The sequence below is a fragment of the Thalassophryne amazonica genome, chromosome 18 (assembly GCF_902500255.1).
Source record: "Thalassophryne amazonica chromosome 18, fThaAma1.1, whole genome shotgun sequence".
Taxonomy (NCBI): Eukaryota; Metazoa; Chordata; class Actinopteri; order Batrachoidiformes; family Batrachoididae; genus Thalassophryne; species Thalassophryne amazonica.
This window is the reverse complement of record NC_047120.1, coordinates 49,609,906-49,625,593: the sequence shown is the minus strand read 5'-3', so window position 1 is coordinate 49,625,593 and position 15,688 is coordinate 49,609,906. Positions and strand designations below refer to the sequence as shown.

The 15,688-nt window shown below is 42.0% G+C and overlaps 1 protein-coding gene across 1 annotated transcript in view; it reads left to right on the top strand.

The window, feature by feature from the left end:
• LOC117530861 (protocadherin-15-like) overlaps positions 1–15,688 on the top strand; it is a 520,141-nt gene that overhangs the window by 149,930 nt on the left and 354,523 nt on the right. Inside the window, 3 exon segments of the mRNA XM_034193803.1 lie at positions 3,514–3,633; positions 6,326–6,436; positions 10,806–10,976. Of these exon segments, the coding sequence (XP_034049694.1) occupies positions 3,514–3,633; positions 6,326–6,436; positions 10,806–10,976 (402 nt within the window).

Below are 15,688 nucleotides of genomic sequence, written 5' to 3'. Positions count from 1 at the left end.
TAAATACCAATAGAAGCCATTTCCTGCAACTTCATAAGCAGAAGAGACTGAAAAAAGAGATTTTGTTTGGTTGGCCACAAACTGAAAAAACAAGAAAAATAATCATTAAAAATCCATTCATCCATTTTCTTCCGATTTATCCGGAGTTGGGTCGCGGGGGCAGCAGAAAAAGCAAAGCCGCCCAGACCTCCCGATCCCCACACACCTCCCCCAGCTCCTCCGGGGGAACCCCGAGGTGTTCCCAAGACAGCCGAGAGATGTTGTCCCTCCAGCGTATCCTGGTTCTTCCCGGAGCCTCCTCCTGATGGGACGTGCCCGGAACACCTCTCCAGCGAGGTGTCCAGGGGGCATCCGGAAAAGATGCCCGAGCCACCTCAGCTGGCTTCTTTCTACATGGAGGAGCAGCGGCTCGACTCTGAGCTCCTCCCGAGTGACAGAGCTCCTCACCCTATCTCTAAGAGAGCGCCCAGCCACCCTGCAGAGGAAACTCATCTCGGCCGCTTGTACTCGCGATCTCATTCTTTTGGTCATGAGCCAAATCTCATGACCATAGGTGAGGATTGGAACGTAGATCAGTTGGTAAATTGAGAGCTTTGCCCCCCTGCTCAGCTCTCTCTTCACCACGACAGTCCGATACAGCGACCGCATCACTGCAGACGCTCCATCCGTCCCTTGCTCGTGAACAAGACCCCGAGATACTTAAACTCCTCCACTTGAGGCAAGGACACTCCACCGACCTGAAGAGGGCAAGACACCTTTTTCCGGTCGAGAACCATGTCCTCGGATTTAGAGGTGCTGATTTTCATCCTTCATGCTTCACACTCGGCTGCAAACTGCCCCAGTGCATGCTGAAGGTCCTGATTTGACGAAGCCAACAGAACCACATCATCCACAAACAGCAGAGATGAGATTCCTGTGATTCCCAAACCAGACCCCCTCTACACCCTGACTGTGCCTAGAAATTCTGTCCATAAGGTAATGAACAGAACCGGTGACAAAGGGCAGCCCTGGCGGAGCCCAACGTGCACTGGAAACAGGTTTGACTTATTATTAAAATGAAAAATAAAAACATTAAATAAATAAAATACAGTAAACGCACATGCACATATCGATCTTGCTTATTTATTGTTGTAGAGGGTGGACCAAAAAAAGTTGCCCTTATTGAATTCTCTCCAGTTCCACAATAACTAACATATCTCTCATTTAAATTAAAAATAATGCCTTAGTTCATCATCCCAAAGCATTAATGGATCCAACAACTCGATACACTGTGCAAGAGAGGGTAAAGATTGTGGAGGCATATTTTGCAACAAAATTGGTCGTCCAGCAAAAATTCAGGAGGGACTTTCCCAAGAGAAATTCTCCCATCAAACTCACAATCAGGTGTCTCCTGGAAAAGTTCAGGGAAACAGGAAGTGTTGGGGATTAAAAGTACAAGACAGTCACTGGCCATAGTCTGCAAGGGCCGCCGACAATATGGAGATTCTGACAGGACGTTTGGAGGAATCACCCTAAGTGTGTTCAGAAATAGTGAAAAATAGAAGACTATTAGGAGGACATCCAGTAGCCTGGATGATCTGGCGGTTCTCGGTTTCATGGACGGTGGGTACCTCCAGAGATGGCACAAATAAAAAACACTAAAATAGTCCTCTGATCCACAGATTTTGTGTATCGCTTGCGCTTCGTCATGATTCATGCGAATAGAGAGTCTGCTGAAAGTGTTCGTGATCTTTCCCCATGGAAATGAGGCTTTATGTGACATTAGATGTTCCACCAGTAACACAGCTTTATTTTTTGAGTGACAGTTTACCAGACCACTGATGTGCAAGTCTTGCACAAGTTGCCTACTTTACAAGATTACACAGGAAAGACAAGAGAAATCACTCAGCGCAACTGCAAACAAGAATTTCAATAGATTTAAGCAAAGCTATCAGAGTGAACACCCTAAACTTGAAAATCATCATGATGCCACTGAGACTGTAACAACCTGGTGCTGCGCCACACAAGCCCTGAGCTTGTCCAGCACATTGTGTCGAATTCCTTCAGTGCCTCTATTCATTGTAATTGTTGTAAATTCTAGATTTAAAATACCCCCAAGGCAAGATTTGAGGAATATTTTGGCTAAGGGTTGTTGTTCTCTAGTGAAGTAACAATGGAATTATTCTGGGGACATATTAGCAGTGAGGTGTTGTCCTGATCTGCAAATTTAATGAATTAATTTGTGGATGTCCTGATTGCTGATTACAGCATTTGAGATGGTGAGTTAGTGTCTGGATTTATGATTGACTTGGAAAAAGACTGAGCTCCAGGATTTCAATGACAACTTCAATGACGTATCCATCAGCAGCATATCTGTATGTGGTGAAAGTGTTGAGTTAGTTGAGAGATTCCGTTATCACAGCACTGACATTCATGTCTCTGGGAGCTCTGCCTATGAGATTGAGAGATGTCTGATAGGAATTTATGGAGTTATTAAGTCGCTTGACGGAGGTGTTTTGTGATGACCTCAGTCCTCCTTGAGAAACTTGCATCACATCCGAACATTATTGATTTCCTTGGTAATTTCGCCAAATGTTGTGTCAGAATTTAAATGTTCTTTTCTGTCCGAGCAGATGAAGGCTGGGCCTTGTGTCCTTTCTTTTATTTTACCCTCAACACTTCAAATTTTTTGCTGAATTTGTCCCGGAGATACAGAAATATGAGTCTTCTAGGACCATTTGTTTCTAAAAATGCCTGAAATTGTCTATTGATTTCATCACAAAAGATAACTCAACACATTTGACCTTCTCCTGCAGTGAATGTTGAGTTTCTGGTTCCACTAATATATTTAGAAAATTAGGAGCTCCAAGTGTGACTAACTTGAAATTAATATTTTCCTGGAAATTATACAACTTACAGTTTGCAACATTTTTTTAGACCACCATTACACCCTGCATTTTTGTGTACTACCATACATTCCAAATGATTTAAGATTTAAGGCATTAAAAATGTCAGTGGATCATAAAGATGATTTGCATTTCTGTAATATCATCTCAACTTTCCACCCGTTACTTCTCTACAATGAGGTCTACCAAATATTCAGTATTGATGGATTTTTCAACATTCTCAATGTAACTTTGACTATTTTAAGCTTTTTTCTTCAATTCTCTGTTGTCAGAAAATGATATGACCCATGCTGCCTCTGTTCAATTTTTTTTTTTTTTTTTTTTGCAAGTGCAATTAATTTCACACAGTTGCTTGCAGACGTTCATTCCAAGCTTCATTTGAGTGCAGTAAACGTAAAACTGAAACCCGTCTTGTGTTTGTTTTGGTGGCACAGTGGGTTATGTAGTTTTTTTTATTATTATTATTATTTTTCTGTGTGACAGACGTGCTGAGAGCAAAAACAATAGCCAAAGAAAGAAGCTGTTTAATAGCAGCAGCACACAGAATCAAAATAGGTGTTTCCACAAATCACACTGTGTGAGCGTGTCGAGAATGTTACTTTACTCTCTGTCATCGCTGTTTTTGCAGCTAACTCCTGTAGGAACCACCATCTTCTCCGGGTTCTCTGGGAATAACGGCGCAACAGACATTGATGACGGCCCCAATGGACAAATAGAGTACACCATCCAGTACAATCCTAAAGATCCGGTAGGTCTACAGCTGTTTCTAGTGAGGCAATTGGCTAGTTTTGCTTCAGAGTAACTTGCTCCATTATCATATGGTAAAGAGTAATAAGCGTTTGCTTTTAGATATGTCATTGAAGTAGAAATTCCACAAAATCACCGTTATATCATAAAAAAATGTTAATGAAATATGGGCCATTTTTATTTCTGATCATGTTTGTATTCTTTTTAATTTGTTTCTTAATTTGGATTGTCTAACTGCTCGATTAAATTTTCTGCTGTTTTTAATGTTGAGGCTGTTTTTACTTTAAATTGTGACGTATTTAACAAAATTCCTTTAATTATCATTGCTTGTCAATTTTAGACAAAATGGCTCTATTTAAAACCAGAAACACCACTTTGATTAACTCGTCTTGTGGCCTTGTGGGCATCTCCCTTGCTTTCTTTTTCCATCATGGTAACATCATACAAAAGCCTTTCCACGGAGGTTTTGCAATGTAATCGCTGTTAAAACAATCAGAAAATAACACTTTACCTCTGATTTAATATCAGAGCCCAAGCCTTTATGGGGCCTTAAGCAGAATTTCATTTGGGGCCCCCCTACCATCACCTCAGCACCAGATGCCTCATTATTCCATAGGCTACACTGTTATGTGTGTAACGTACCCACAATCATTAGCATTATTTGTAATTATCTTACATCATACAGGTGTCATTCTTGTTTTTAACCTTAAAGGGGTAGCAAACTCATAAATATGTTTTAATTAACTTCTACATACAAAGTGATGTATAAGTATGGCTCATTAATTTAACTGTTTGAAAGTAACATCAGCAGGCAGGAGACTGCATTTATAGTAAACACGTTAAATAGTTTAATTTCTTTCAGATGTGCAATGGTGTGCAAAATGTTCAATATCCAAATACAAAATAGAATCAAATGACAATCACATTATCTTACAGAAAAATTAAGTTGTAATCAAAATTAAATATTAAATAATAAACTCGTACAATACTTAAATAATCTCCAAAATGAACATAGAAATCCACACCATAACAGCAGTCTGTGTGCATAGCAATGCACAAACATTGCACTGGGGGCTATTGCTTTAACTTTGGCCTGCAAACCATTGAGAGCTGAGCTACTTTTCCCCACCTTTTGCACCAAATTAATCTGAGGAGTTGATCTGCCCTGCTGTTTAACTCTTAAGTTTTTCTTCGTAAGGAAGACTATCAAATGTCAATCAAAAAGGGATTCAGCCTCAGACAGATCATCCAATCATCATGCAGAAGCTGAGCGTCCGGGCCGGCTGAGGCCAGCCCACTGCCCCATAGACCCCCAGACACGCTGAGCGTCCGATGGGCGGGACAAATCCCAGCATTTATCCAATGACTCGTCTCGTTTCGCTGCATGCTTTGTGTCGCTATTGAAGTCTGTGGACGCTCAGCGTCCACACTGTTTAAAGCACTGTGAAGCTGCAGGTTTGAGTAAGAGGAAAGCCGCGTCGTTACCAGTGATAAGAAGCTGATTCTGAACAAAAGTTGAGCGCGTTGTAGCGCATATTTAGACAATGACATGTACACACAACAGTATATATTTGATCACTTATTTTTTGACATTTTAGGGGAAACTGAGCTTCCCTTGCAGTCTTAGAGCAATCGCCTCTGACTTTAAGACACCTAAAGCACTTTACACTAAACGAACGGAGTATTTCGCAAATAATGACAACAAAAATTGTAATATTGGACATGCAAACCTACCTTTGTCTTGTTGTTTTTTCTCGTCTTCCAACTTCTTTTTTCTTTTCTCCGCACCAGAGGAATAATTTATTTTCTGAGACATGACTTGCACTCACTTTCCTCACGATTAGTCACCGACCACCTGACCCAAGCGGTGCATCTAAATTTGCCCAACGGTGTCAGCAGCCAACAGGAGGCATCAATTTACCTAGTATTGGTATTTTGTCAAAATTAATTAATTTTTTTCGGGTGTAATACAATTTCGTTTAAATTATTCAATATTATTTTAATTTCATGTATATATTTACTTTTTTATCACAACGTCTTGGTGCTCTCGGGGCCCCCTGGTGGCGTGGAGGCCCTAAGCAACCGCGTAGTTGGCGTATGCCTTGGGCCGGCTCTGTTTAATATATTTCTTTGTGGAAACGGTCTGTCTCACTGACAACCACACCTGTTTCTTATCCATCATCAGTATGATGGTCAAGTGGTTAAAGCGATGGGCTTGTCACCAGAGGATACTCAGTTCAAATCCCTGTTACAGTGGAAAATCACCAAGGGCAAGGTGCTTAATTTGCAAGTTGCTCCTGGTGTGCAGTTGAGCATTCACTTGGTGTCAGTGAATGTGAGGCATCACTACAAAGCACTTTGAGCATGAATGTGCTATATATTATACAATGAATGTTAATGAGTTCAGTGGAATATTTCATTCGGTGAAAGATGGAATGGCAGTATATACATAAAGAAATTGCATTTTTATGTGCAGTCCATTTACATTACATGAGAAAAATAGGGTTTTGGATTGTTTTGGTGCATCACAGATCACTATATTTTTATGATCTATTTGTCTCTGTTCATTTTTTAGAGGGTACATGCCTTGACTTTTCCAAGACATAGGCATATTTTAAATACAGCGTACAAAATGACTTTGGCTATTACTTAAATGTTTGAAGTAGCTCACTGTGTGTCTTTGTGTGTTTCAGACCGCCAACAGAACATTTGACATCCCGCTCACACTGTTTGGTTCCGTAGTTCTCAGAGAAAGGCTCAACTATGAAGAGATAACGCGCTACCTGGTCATCATACAGGCTAATGTAAGTTTTTTTAATTTAAATGTGAGTGTGTGTGTGTGTGTGTGTGTGTGTGTGTGTGTGTGTGTGTGTGTGTGTGTTATAAATAATCTGAAAAGTTCTCCTTTTATATAAGAATTATATTATATTATATTATATTATATATATATATATATATACGAGGGCTGTCAATAAAGTTACGGTCCTTTTTATTTTTTTCAAAAACTATATGGATTTCATTCATATGTTTTTACGTCAGACATGCTTGAACCCTCGTGCGCATGCGTGAGTTTTTCCACGCCTGTCGGTGACGTCATTCGCCTGTGAGCACTCCTTGTGGGAGGAGTCGTCCAGCCCCTCGTCGGAATTCCTTTGTCTGAGAAGTTGCTGAGAGACTGGCGCGTTGTTTGATCAAAATTTTTTCTAAACCTGTGAGACACATCGAAGTGGACACGGTTCGAAAAATTAAGCTGGTTTTCAGTGAAAATTTTAACGGCTGATGAGAGATTTTGAGGTGATACTGTCGCTTTAAGGACTTTTCACGGTGCGAGACGTCGCTCAGCGCTCTCAGGCGGCGTCATCAGCCTGTTCAAGCTGAAAACCTCCACATTTCAAGCTCTATTGATCCAGGACGTTGTGAGAGAACAGAGAAGTTTCAGAAGAAGTCGGTTTCAGCATTTTATCCGGATATTCCACTGTTAAAGGAGATTTTTTTAATGAAAGACGTGCGGACGGGTCCGCGCGTCGGGACGCAGCCGCCGCGGCGCTCCGCCACAGGAAAAACACCTCTGTTGAAAGCCTTAAGGACAAGTTGGAACATGTCCTGCCTGTTAAACAATTTCTCATATACTCACTCCACTGAAAGCCATCAAAAGCCGCCTGGATTTTACAAATGGTTATCAACACGGAGGTGTTTTTCCTGTGCCGCCGCACCGCGTCGGCTGCGTCCCGACGCGCGGATCCGTCCGCACGTCTTTCATTAAAAAAATCTCCTTTAACAGTGGAATATCCGGATAAAATGCTGAAACCGACTTCTTCTGAAACTTCTCTGTTCTCTCACGACGTCCTGGATCAACAGAGCCTGAAATGTGGAGGTTTTCAGCTTGAACAGGCTGATGACGCCGCCTGAGAGCGCAGCGCGACGTCTCGCACCGTGAAAAGTCCTTAAAGCGACAGAATCACCTCAAATCTCTCATCAGCTGTTAAAATTTTCACTGAAAACCAGCTTAATTTTTCGAACCATGTCCACTTCGATGTGTCTCACAGGTTTAGAAAAAATTTTGATCAAACAACGCGCCAGTCTCTCAGCAACTTCTCAGACAAAGGAATTCCGACGAGGGTCTGGACGACTCCTCCCACAAGGAGTGCTCACAGGCGAATGACGTCACCGACAGGCGTGGAAAAACTCACGCATGCGCACGAGGGTTCAAGCATGTCTGACGTAAAAACATATGAATGAAATCCATATAGTTTTTGAAAAAAATAAAAAGGACTGTTACTTTATTGACAGCCCTCGTATACATACATACATATATACACACATATATATATATATATATAAAATTAAAAAAAATAAAATAAAAGCACTCCTGATTGACTGGGAGTGAAGCTGAAACCTAGCTGCTTGTTATTTTTATGTAAATTTGTATTATCATGGTAAAATTACTGTTACAAGGCTTCTAATTATTCAATCTCATTTGAATCATCCTGAAGGGAACTATACGCCTGTTCCTAATGATCACTAATGGCTTTGTTGACATGCAGTAGCTGTTTGTTCCTTTTATTTCTGAGCATTTTTTTTTACGTGTTATTTATAAAGGTAGCTGCAAATGTGTTTTAATAGAGCACTAGAAAGACATTATTGCAGAAAGGGGATAGAGGTTTGATAGCTCTATATTATATGCATAGTGGGGATTTTTTTTAAATGCTACTGATTATGGTGTTAAGGAGTTGTTGAGACCAGAAACCCTCACTTACAAAAAGTTTTACTTTTTAAACAAAGTATTTTGACAGACTATGTACTGCCCACAAAGCTATTTTGATTGGTTTTAAGCTTATTTGGTAGGCAGTATTGACGCCTTTGCAGTGTCAAATGTCGCGCGTAATCACGTTCTCGCTAGGGAGGTTGAGATTTCATTGTCAGTGTAAACAAGCGTTTGTGGCAACTTGTTTGCAACATTGCGTCGTTATGGAGGTGAGTTCAACCAAAATCTGTATTTAGGTGAGTCGTGAGTCTTTAATGTGAGTTTTATTAAAAAAACAACAGCAAAAAAAAAAAAAAGCCGTGTTGCTGTTAGGGTTGTGTGTCGGGAACCGGTTCTTTTCGGGTATCCTTAAGAAATGATTCAATCCATCGACATCAATAGCCTTTTTACTTAAAGATTCTCTTATCGGTCCTTCAGAGTGGCCATTGTTTTTGGGGGTGTTTGGCAGGAAAATGATCATTTCTCTACTTTGATTACAGACTCGGCAGCGGGTCTGTAATCAAACTTTTCTACAGCGCAGCTTTGCTTTGAACTTTGAACCAATGAAGCAGTGCTTCAATCTTCGATCTGCTGCTTCGTTGGTTCTTTGTTATATTTCACTTTATCTTAATTTTTCCCTGTTAAAACCCTAAAGAGCATATGTCTGTGAGTAATATTTACCTTTTTTATGTTAAACCGATCTGTTATGGTCTTCTGAAACAGTTGATAGATTTTATAACTTAAAAACGGGACTGATGCTGATGCTAATGCGTGAGCATGTCTATGGCATTTTCAGTGTTATAGTTAGCATTAAGCTGAGCCATTATCAGGCCTCCCTCCCCAGCTCGCAAAGGACTCTGGGATACTCTAAGACCGTCAGTATGGAGATGCAATGCAGGTGTTGTGTTGGGCATGCCTGGGCATGTTTATTTAGGACAGACATGACCTGTCATCTTATAGTGATTAAATCCAATTAATATATTTTGATGTTTCTCCAAATTCCCGCTTGTTACAGCAAATATAAAATTTCTTTTGTGTTAATCTTGATGTTGTCTGTCATAATCCCCATTATTTTTTTTTAGGAAATAAAATCTTTGTTAGGAAACAAAATCCCCCCCCCCCCCAAAAAAAAAAAAAAAACTTGTCCAGTGTTATTGCTCAAAAGAATAGGAGCAGAAGACACTGCACTTTTCTTTCTAGGTCGAAGTTTGAAGTTGAGTCAAGGGTTCTACTTTCTGTCTTCCTTATTTATTTTATTGACCAGGACTTCCTTTAGAATGTGTTAAATTGCTATTTAAAAATGATATTAAAAGTATTAATATTTACGGAATAACCCTGTTGTGTCTGATGATTTGCGGACGTTCATGTTGGATATATGATCACAAATTGAGCTTTACCGGCGAGGCGTAGTCTTACGGTGATGCGTAAACACAAGGGGGTTATTCTCATTGTCATCCAATTCCATCATTTGCACGGTTTATTTTTCTGTAGGTAATTCGGTCAGCAAGGCTGACCGTCGAGGCAGCGTCGCTCCAACAGCTGTCAGGGCGCGGAGTAATCCATCAAACATGAAAATCCGTTAAATCCATCAAATGGAAACAGTAATGCTGTATCAGAATCCACATGTATAATTTCATATGGTAGCTTAAATTCACCCATTTCAGCAGTGGCAGAGGTGTCGATACGTGACTTTCTGTCACTCTCAGCTAACAGCGCTAACAGTTAGTAGCGCGCACGGCTGGTGATCTGTTGAATTGTGCACCTCGTCACATAAATCGACAATTCCGCGTCCCAACAATACTGCGCATGTGTGTGAATGTTCAGTTGTCCGTAAGACAGGAATGATATTCAACAGGAATGACCTCTCATCAGAACACCGGTCAGGGCGTGGAGTAATACACCCAAATGTGAAATGGTTGAATATTTTGCCACCGGTACCCCGATATTATACGGTCTGAAATCTCACACGATTAACCAATCAGATTTGCAGAAAAAATGTAATAGGATTATAATTCAGATTAAGATCGCTCTCTTTGAATCATGTCTACACACATCAATTTTTCATTTTGTTTATCAAGGAGATTTTGCTTTTCTGTGGATTTTCAAAAGCACAGGAATTCACAAAGTATGAATATATTAAGATTTTTTTCTTGTTCTGAAAAATACTAGTTTATGATCTTCTGTTCAGTTTATAAACACGCATTGTCCAAATGTGTATCAATAATTTTCTGTCTTTACAAAATAAAAGGGATTAAAAACACAGATATCTCTTGTCTTTTTTTCTTGTTGTGAAAAAAGATTGTTTATAATCATCTGTTCAGAAGGATAAAAAAGCGAGAGATGTGTATGTTTTTAATCCATTTCATTTTGTAAAGTTTATACACTTTTAGAGATAAAATAATTTCAACCAAATATCTGTCTCTGTTTAGGACCGAGCCCCGTATCCCAGTGACCGTCGTACCACTACTACGACTCTGACCATTGATGTGCTGGATGGTGATGACTTGGGTCCCATGTTTCTACCATGTACCCTGATAGGAAACACTCAAGACTGTAGCCCAATTACATACAGGGCTAATATACTGGAGCTCACAGAGCCAGTAAGTGCCATTTCTAGTTTTATGTTCAAATAAAGAATTATTATGTGAGCTGTATTTTAACAACACATAAGGCACACTGTGGCTTGCAGACTTTGTCCGGTCCAGTTTGAAACATTCATGATTTATACCTTGTGTAAACCATATGGTGAATAGGAGAGTTTTACTCCTGATTTATTTATTTATTTCTGTGTAAAGATGTGGTCCTTGTGCATCCATTCAAATTCACTCCACACCTCTGGTATCTGATCAGGAGAGCAGTCAGCTGTAATAATTCAGAGCAGCTGTGATGGTCTGCAGTGATTTATTTTATTTATGTCTTCCGTTAGCTTTTGTTGGTTATTGGGCTTGTGATTTAAGGAATACCAAACAGCATTTATCAGCTTGTTTAGTAATCTGTAGTGTTTTTGAAAGTTGAGCAACATTTTGATATGATATGTAGCTGCTACTACTATGGGTATTCTCACTTAGAAAAATTTGACTTGTTCAGATGCTTCAAAGTGACACCTCATTGTCCATGGCTGATTGATAACTCATAAACCAATTTTTAATTATGGCAAGAAAAAATATTGGCATGGGTTTGATTCCACTCATGCCCATTTTTTTCATATCTGCTTGGGTTTCACCTGGGCACTCCAATTTCTTCCCACCATTAAAAAACATGCACACTTATTTAAGGTCTGCTCCTTTCTCTGCCCCTGACCAAGGCAGCGTCTCTACATTTGGAGTTGGCTCCCAGGTGCTAGATTGTGACTCTCCACTGCTTCTAGTGGTTAGGCCCCAGTTACACTGTGACTGATCAAGGAAATGTATGGGGAGCTGATACTATCAGTTTGTGTTAGTTTTTGTCTGACAAAAAGTCCTTTTCCCATCAGCAAAATGGGCTCCTTGTCAGCTGATGTCCGCCAAGTTCATCAGAAAGTTTTATATGTGTTTAAAACTTTGAGCAGAACTCAGGTGGAGAGCTTACATGCTGCATTCATGTTTGTTTGCCATTTTGTCCTCTACCTGTTTTTTAATTATTAATCCTGCGGCTGTCTGATGATTCATTCTTGGCTTCTGATTGGCCAAAGCTCCAGCATAAGCGGAGAAAGGACCAACACAGCAACAACGTGAAGCACAGCTCTATGTCTTGAAGAAAAAGACAGTGGTCTCTCACTCTCTCTCTCTCTCTCTCTCTCTCGCTCTCTCTCTCTCTCTCTCTCTCTCAGCGAGGAGGCACGATGGAGTTGTCTGATGTCTTCATGCATAAACAGTGATGAAATACGGTGTCATGCTTTCAGATCACAGCAAACTCTGCTTGAATCCAGCACAGGTTTTTAAATCTTCCCTAAAGACTCACCTCTTCTCTCTGGCTTTTACTCAAGTTTAAGTCAGATTCTGGCAAAATTTTATTTGAATTTTATTTGAATTTAATTTTAATTCTATTTTAATTAATTTATTCATCCATCCATCCATCCATTTTCTTCCGCTTATTCTAGGTCGGGTCGCGGGGGCAGCAGCTCAGGCAAAGCCACCCAGACCTCCTGATCCACACACACCTCCCCCAGCTCCTCCGGGGGAACCCCAAGGCGTTCCCAAGCCAGCTGAGAGACGTAGTCCCTCCAGTGTGATCTGGGTCAACCCTGGGGCCTCCTTCCAATGGGACGTGCCCGGAACACCTCTCCAACGAGGCGTCCGGGGGCATCCGGAAAAGATGCCTGAGCCACCTCAGCTGGGTCCTTTCGATGTGGAGGCGCAGCAGCTCGACTCCGAGCTCCTCCCGAGTGACAGAGCTCCTCACTCTATCTCTAAGGGTGCACCCAGCCACCCTGCGGAGGAAACTCATCTCGGCCACTTGTACTCGCGATCTTGTTCTTTCGGTCATGAGCCAAATCTCATGACCATATATAAGGGTCGGAATGTAGATCGATCATTAAATCGAGAGCTTTGCCCCCCTGCTCAGCTCTCTCTTCACCACGATGGTCCGATACAACGACCGCATCACTGCAGACGCTGCACCGATCCGTCTATCGATCTCACGCTCCATCCGTCCCTCACTCATGAACAAGACCCTGAGATAATTAAACTCCTCCACCTGAGGCAAGAACACCCCACCGACCTGAAGAGGGCAAGGCACCTTTTTCCGATCAAGAACCATGGCCCCGGATTTGGAGGTGCTGATCTTCATCCCGGACGCTTCACACTCGGCTGCAAACCGCCCCAGTGTACGCTGAAGGTCCTGGTTTGATGAAGCCAACAGGACTACATCATCCGCAAACAGCAGAGATGAGATTCTGTGGTTCCCAAGCCAGACCCCTTCTACACCCTGGCTGTGCCTAGAAATTCTGTCCATAAAGGTAATGAACAGAACCGGTGACAAAGGGCAGCCCTGGTGGAGACCAACGTGCACTGGAAACAGGTTTGACTTACTACCGGCAATGCGAACCAAGCTCCTGCTGCAGTTGTACAGGGACTGGATAGCCCTTAGCAAAGGACCCCAGACCCCGTACTCCCGGAGGACCCCCCACAGGGCGCCTCGAGGAACCTGGTCAAACGCCTTCTCCAGATCCACAAAGCACACGTGGACTGGTAGGGCGAACTCCCATGAACCCTCGAGCACCCGATGGAGGGTGTAGAGCTGGTCCACTGTGCCGCGACCAGGACGAAAACCACACTGCTCCTCCTGAAACCCGAGGTTCGACCATCGTTCGAATTCTTCTCTCCAGCACCCTGGAATAGACCTTACCGGGGAGGCTGAGTAGTGTGATCCCCTGTAGTTGGAACACACTCTCCGGTCCCGCTTCTTAAACAGAGGGACCACCACCCCGGTCTGCCAATCCAGGGGTATTGTCCCGACCGCCACGCGATGTTGCAGAGATGTGTCAACCAGGACAGTCCCACAACATCCAGAGACTTAAGGTACTCAGGACGGATTTTGTCCACCCCAGGAGCCTTGCCACCAAGGAGCTTTCTGACCACCTCAGTGACTTCGGCCTAGGTGATGGATGAGTCCGCCTCTGAGTCCCCAGTCTCTGCTTCCTCTTTGGAAGACGTGATGATGAGATTGAGGAGATCCTCAAAGTATTCCTTCCACCGCCCAACAACATCCCCAGTCAGGGTCAACAGCTCCCCACCCGCACTATAGACAGTGTTGGCGGAGAGCTGCTTCTGCCTCCTGAGGCGTCGGATGGTTTGCCAGAATTTCTTCGAGGCCAACCGATAATCCTCCTCCATGGCCTCTCCGAACTCCTCCCAGACCCGAGTTTTTGCCTCTGCGACTGCACAGGCTGCAGCACGCTTGGCCTGCCAGTACCTGTCAGTTGCCTCCCGGGTCCGGACTATCTCTAGTCGGTACCTCTCAACCTCCCGCACAAGCTCAGGCTCCTTCCCCCCAGTGAGGTGACATTCCACGTCCCAACAGCCAGAGGCTGTGAGCGGGCCGCCGGGCCACCCGCCCCCAACTGCCACCCAGTCCTCTCTGCACCCCACCCCCATGGCCCCCTCTGCAGGTGGTGAACCCACAGGAGGGATTGAATGTGCTCTATAAATAAAGTTTGAGTTGAGTTGAGATATGTGTCTATAAATCAGAAAAATCCTTCTGCTCAGTGCAGACCTCTGTGGAAATGTGATGTCATCTGTCCATCAGAGCCCCAACTCCACAGGAGACTGACAAATTTGCCAATGGACAAAATATTTAAATGACTAACTAATCCTTTTGCCAGTCAGAGTGTGGCACAGCCTTTAGATTGTGTCTAATGAATTAGAATGGGTTAAATGCAGAGAACAAATTTGGTTGTATGCATTAATGTATGTACTGTACAGTACAGTGACGATAAAAGCCCTTCTTTCTTTAAAAAAATACTGGGTTAAGTTGTTAGTTATTGATGATGCTGTTTCTGTTATTGTTTCTGAGAAATGGATGTAGAATTTTGGCAACAACTAATTTTAGGAAGGATTTCAGGTGTGTTGTTTTCATTGGTTTAAACATTTCTTTTGTACATTTTAAAATGTGACTTATGCACAACTAGCACAGTCACCATGGATAAATCTGCTCTAATCTATCTGCAATTCTCCAAAAAAAAAAAAAAAAAAACTCCAATAAAATACCTTAAAATATATATGCTAGTAAATTTATTAAATTAAATTAATGAAATATATAGAATCTCCCAAATAACAATAGCTAACTATTACAGCAGGTTTCTGTAGTCATAATATTTATGAAATATGAGCTGCTTGTAGCCGACATTCAACACGTAATGCACATTGTGGACATAATTCACCATACCAAGGCATGCATACTGAATTTTCCTGTCTCTGCAATGTGTATTCTATGCATATAAAGCTGTCTCGACAGTGTGTCGCTGCTATGCATATAAATTCCTGATTCCTGTTCTGGTCACACGTTGAAATGTGTGAAGCACATATCAAAGCCTCTCAGCCCCTTTAACATATGTTCCTATCAGGCATGTGCCAAAATGCTAACTGTTTAATGTTTTGCTGTTGAGATTCCTGTGTTGTTAGTGAGCGGAGTCGAGCTGTATAAAAGGTCTGTGAATAGAATGGAACAGAGCATTTATTGTCATTGTACATATATACATACATACATACAAAGAAAAAGGAGAAAGGAGCAGACTCTAAATAAGCATGTTTTTTGATTGTAGGAGGAAACCGGAGTGCCCGGAGGAAACCCACGCAGACACAGGGAGAACATACAAACTCCACACATAAAGGGT